This window comes from Anarrhichthys ocellatus, unplaced genomic scaffold, assembly GCF_004355925.1.
Source record: "Anarrhichthys ocellatus isolate YVR2014 unplaced genomic scaffold, GSC_Weel_1.0 scaffold78, whole genome shotgun sequence".
NCBI lineage: Eukaryota > Metazoa > Chordata > Actinopteri > Perciformes > Anarhichadidae > Anarrhichthys > Anarrhichthys ocellatus.
In genome coordinates, this window is record NW_022280108.1 from 2,544,414 (window position 1) to 2,548,545 (window position 4,132).

Genomic DNA, 4,132 nt, shown 5'->3' on the forward strand with positions numbered 1-4,132 from the left:
CCATTATGGCTTTTTGTGTCTGATTTTCATTCTCGGTCTATTTTCCTTTATTGTAAATAAATAATAATAATAAAATAGTAAAAAATATATATAATAATGAAAAATAATAAAGTTTAATATTATTAATATCATTTTTATTATTATAATTCAACAAAGTCGCAATCTAAGGAGTGAAAGGACGTGATGGGAGAAAGAACTGATCAAGAGGAGTTAACTACCTCCAGAAGATGGCGGTAATGAGTGTGTGTGTGTGTGTGCTGCCGTTAAACCTCAAAGAGAAGAAGAAGAAAAAAGGCGAAGAAGAAGCTCATTTCAGGTTTATTTGACATTAGCTACAATGAGAAGCTAACTTTCTTGTACTTCTTATTCAAGTAAGGCTGTTAAATCATGGAAAACCAACTCAAATAGCAGTTTAACGGATTTTATCGACTCAACAGGTACGTGACAAATTACTAGTCGCTAACTGGTGAGCCCGTTAATAAGCTCGCTAGTAATTTCCAACAAGTGTTAGCCGACTAGCCGTTAGCTTAGCAATGAGCCAACCGTTAACGGTTAAAGTAACGGTCATTTCTCATAAATAAATTTAAAAAACGCGATTTTAAGCTTTTAAAATTCTTACATCACAGCTAAAATAATTAATTGTATATATCATCTCTTTTAATTTAATTCTCGTGACACTGTTGCTGTCATTCGCAGAACGCCTCTTCCCCGGCGCATCAGCCAATCAAATCTCTTAGGATCTGGATTGACTGAACTCGCAGCCAATAGTGACCCCCGGCTACAAATATGACGGCTCTCTCTTTCCCCGGCGCATCAGCCAATCAACTCTCTTAGAATCTTGATTGACTGAACTGGCAGCCAATAGCGACCCCCCCAGCTACAAATATGACGGCTCCCTCGCTCTCTCTCTCTTTCCGGCGCAGTTCGCTGGGGGATGCTGATGCTGAGGAGCTTCGCATTGATCTGTAGCATCACCAGAAACAGTGTTTATCGCCATGTTGTATTGTCTGAGGCTGCACCACTGGGTTGACTTATGCCTGCTGTTGTTTCTAGTAGCGGGTCTGCAGCAGGTGGAAGCAGCAGCAGCCGGCACCGCGGAGATGATCGACCTCAACTGGAAGCCGTTCATCTACGGAGGGATGGCCTCGATTGTCGCAGAATTCGGTGAGCTACGTGATGCACCACCACCACACACAGACATCCCAATGAATCATGGATATTTATGGTGTTTGCTGTACTTCCATTGCAGCAAATAGTCTTTGTTTTTGCAGACACGTCGCCAGACATGCATAAATAAATAAATGCATATCAAAGCTCTTTGGTGCACATTGTGTGCGTTGTCTTGTCCCGTAACTGCAGGTGTACACGATTTACCAAGTTAGAAATCTGGTCAGTGTGTTGGTACACACATCCACACTGTTTACTTACTTTATAGTGTAATTTAAATAGCACGGTAATTAAAGTGGCAGTTAGTACCCACCAGATTAGATAGATGGAAAGATTGATATATACATAAATATATAAATTTGACATGGACCCTACAAAGCTAGACCCGTCAACACGGCAAACTAAAGACATTAAAGAGTACCGAAAAATAGAAAACAGATGATACTAATGTAAACATACACATCTTGAGGCGTCACTCAGTTGTTAACGTAACGTGAGCGCCATGATTTAGTAGATATATTAACCATTTCCCAAGTTTCTTTTTGCTAATTAAGGAAATTACTCAAACATTTTTAGTTCTACTGGTTATTTTTTTGTATGTATTCATGGTGCTTTTCATTTATTGGTGTTACACAAAAAGAAAGCGGTTCCTGAATAGTCTACTTGGCCGTATCAATTTGATATTTCATCAATATTTGATGCAAAATATCTTCCATACAGAATCATGATCAACTGCAGCATTGCTATGAATCCACTACATTGATTGTGATCGTTCTTATTCTTATATTTTGAATCCTCAGGGACCTTTCCCATTGACCTGACAAAGACTCGCTTACAGGTCCAGGGTCAGTCCCAGTACACGGAGGTGCGCTACAGAGGCATGTTCCACGCCCTCTTCAAGATCGGCAAGGAGGAGGGCATCCGAGCGCTCTACTCTGGGTATGGAAGACATTTCTTTAGGGTCTGTATGAAGTCAGATACACTCTTTAGCTTCTGTTGGACCGCAGGAACCTTCACCATGGAGGAACTGCAGGAACCAGCGTTCTGGGGACATTTTACCCTCAATGTGAGGGGAAGTTCAAGAACTTTCAGGGTGGGGTCTGCTTCATCTGGTGTACCTCTTCATTCTTAAAACAGGGGAGTACTCTAGTATGGATTTAGGAGGAGAGAGCATTTATTTTAGTTTGATAACATTAAAAGTAAAGTCAGGTTCTGCTGTCTGCTTCCTTTTTAAAAGAGACAGACTGCAGCGGTTCTGTGGATGAGAGAAAAACAAGAAATAAAATCCAATCATGAGATGCTGGAAGATTCACTCTCCTACGAGTTTAAGATGAGAGAATCCTCTATTCGTCCCACAGCCGAGACATTTACAGGATTACAGCAGCAAAGTGGACAAAACAACAAGAGATATCAGCAGACAACAAAACAAGAAAATAAATAGTCAAACAGTAAAGGTATAATAAATATGTAAAACGCAAAAAAAGAAGCTAAAAATACAACATTATTGCACATATGAGGTAGTATGAAGTGTTTGTATTGCACATATGTACATCGATATTGCACATGAAGGAGTAAAGTGTTGGTGGTTCAGTCTTTCTTCTTCTATCTACAAGCTCGTGATGTGATAACAGATACAAACTCACACACGGTGCTCCGTGTGGATGGAAACAGCTTGTGCAGTAACAAGCTTTGCACACAGAGCTGTTGCAGTTTGTGGGTGTTTTAAAACTGTGACGTCGCTGAGTCCAACTTCAGACCTGAAAGAAGCAGCTCACAGGAACAGGAAATGCATTCCAGCTTCTCTCTGACTTTCAAAGCAGCAGCTGTGAGTCAAGCGGTTCAGAGTCATCTCTGCCTTTGAGTGATCTTTATCCTCATTGAGACTGCAATGTTGTTGATGTGAACACAGTTAGGTGTTCAGTTTCCCTCCGGGGTTCAAGTTAATGAACATTCTTTCTCCCCCTCTCAGGATTTCTCCGGCTCTGTTGAGACAAGCTTCTTACGGGACGATCAAGATCGGAACCTACAACTCTCTGAAGAGGCTGTTTGTGATTCATCCAGAAGGTGAGCGTTGGTCTGCCTCTAACATCCCGTCTTCTACCTCTCCGTTAACCTCTTCTCCTAATGCTCTAACTCTACAGCCTGAACACAGAGAAGGAGACCATTCACAGAAAGCGTTTTTGATTATAAGAAACTTGTCTGTTGCTCAGCAGCAACCAAACGATGAACGACAGGAGGTGGTTTGAATGGTACGGAGAGCGAGCAGCGCCATACATACACTATGTAAAAATAATCAGGGTTCCATCCGTCCTTAAAAAACCTGGAAAACACTTCACCAGTCATTTTCATTTTCCACTCGAGTCAACGCAACCTCCGTCATCGTTAGCTGTTAGCTTCGTGCTATTTGGTGATGAACGTGAATAGATCCAGTAGTTTTGAAGGAGATGTTTTCACATGAATATAAAATAGATTTTAGAGATGAATTATGAGCCATTTAACTTCCTAGCACGAGCTCTAAGAACATTATACATCATTAAAAATAATGACGTGTTTTAATCCATAAAAATACAATCTTTTCCTTCCTAATCATTTGAATTGTATTTTTATGAAGAAAAAAAACACTATAAATGACTATAACAAAGTAAAAGTATAACATTTAGTATTTTTGATGGTTTACTGACTTCGGAGTGTTGAAATGATTTTTTTAAGAAGGTGGCAAATTAGATCATCAGTTAGTATCAGCGGCAAAAAAAACGTGGTCGGAATCTCTAAAAGTTCTATTTGCTCCGTGACTCTGATCTGAGAGTTTTATTAGTTGCAGCTTTATTTGCAAATCATAAAAACATGTAATGTTCAGCAGGTTAGCGTGATGGTGGTGGGGATGATGGTGATGGTGATGGTGGTGGGGATGATGGTGGTGATGGTGGGGATGATGGTGGTGATGATGGTGGTGGGGATGATGGTG

General features: G+C 40.4%; 1 protein-coding gene across 3 annotated transcripts in view; it reads left to right on the forward strand.

Moving 5' to 3' along the window:
- Window positions 1–289: 289 nt before the first annotated feature.
- slc25a14 (solute carrier family 25 member 14) overlaps window positions 290–4,132 on the forward strand; it is a 14,937-nt gene continuing 11,094 nt past the window's right edge. Inside the window, exons 1-4 of one of the 3 annotated variants that reach the window (XM_031874188.1) lie at window positions 290–437; window positions 697–1,164; window positions 1,968–2,106; window positions 3,137–3,231. In XM_031874188.1, coding sequence (XP_031730048.1) covers window positions 996–1,164; window positions 1,968–2,106; window positions 3,137–3,231 — 403 coding nt within the window. In that variant the 5' untranslated portion in view covers window positions 290–437; window positions 697–995. Of the gene's footprint in view, window positions 438–503; window positions 1,165–1,967; window positions 2,107–3,136; window positions 3,232–4,132 lie in introns of those variants that run through there. The other 2 variants (XM_031874189.1, XM_031874186.1) reach the window with 2 other exon arrangements.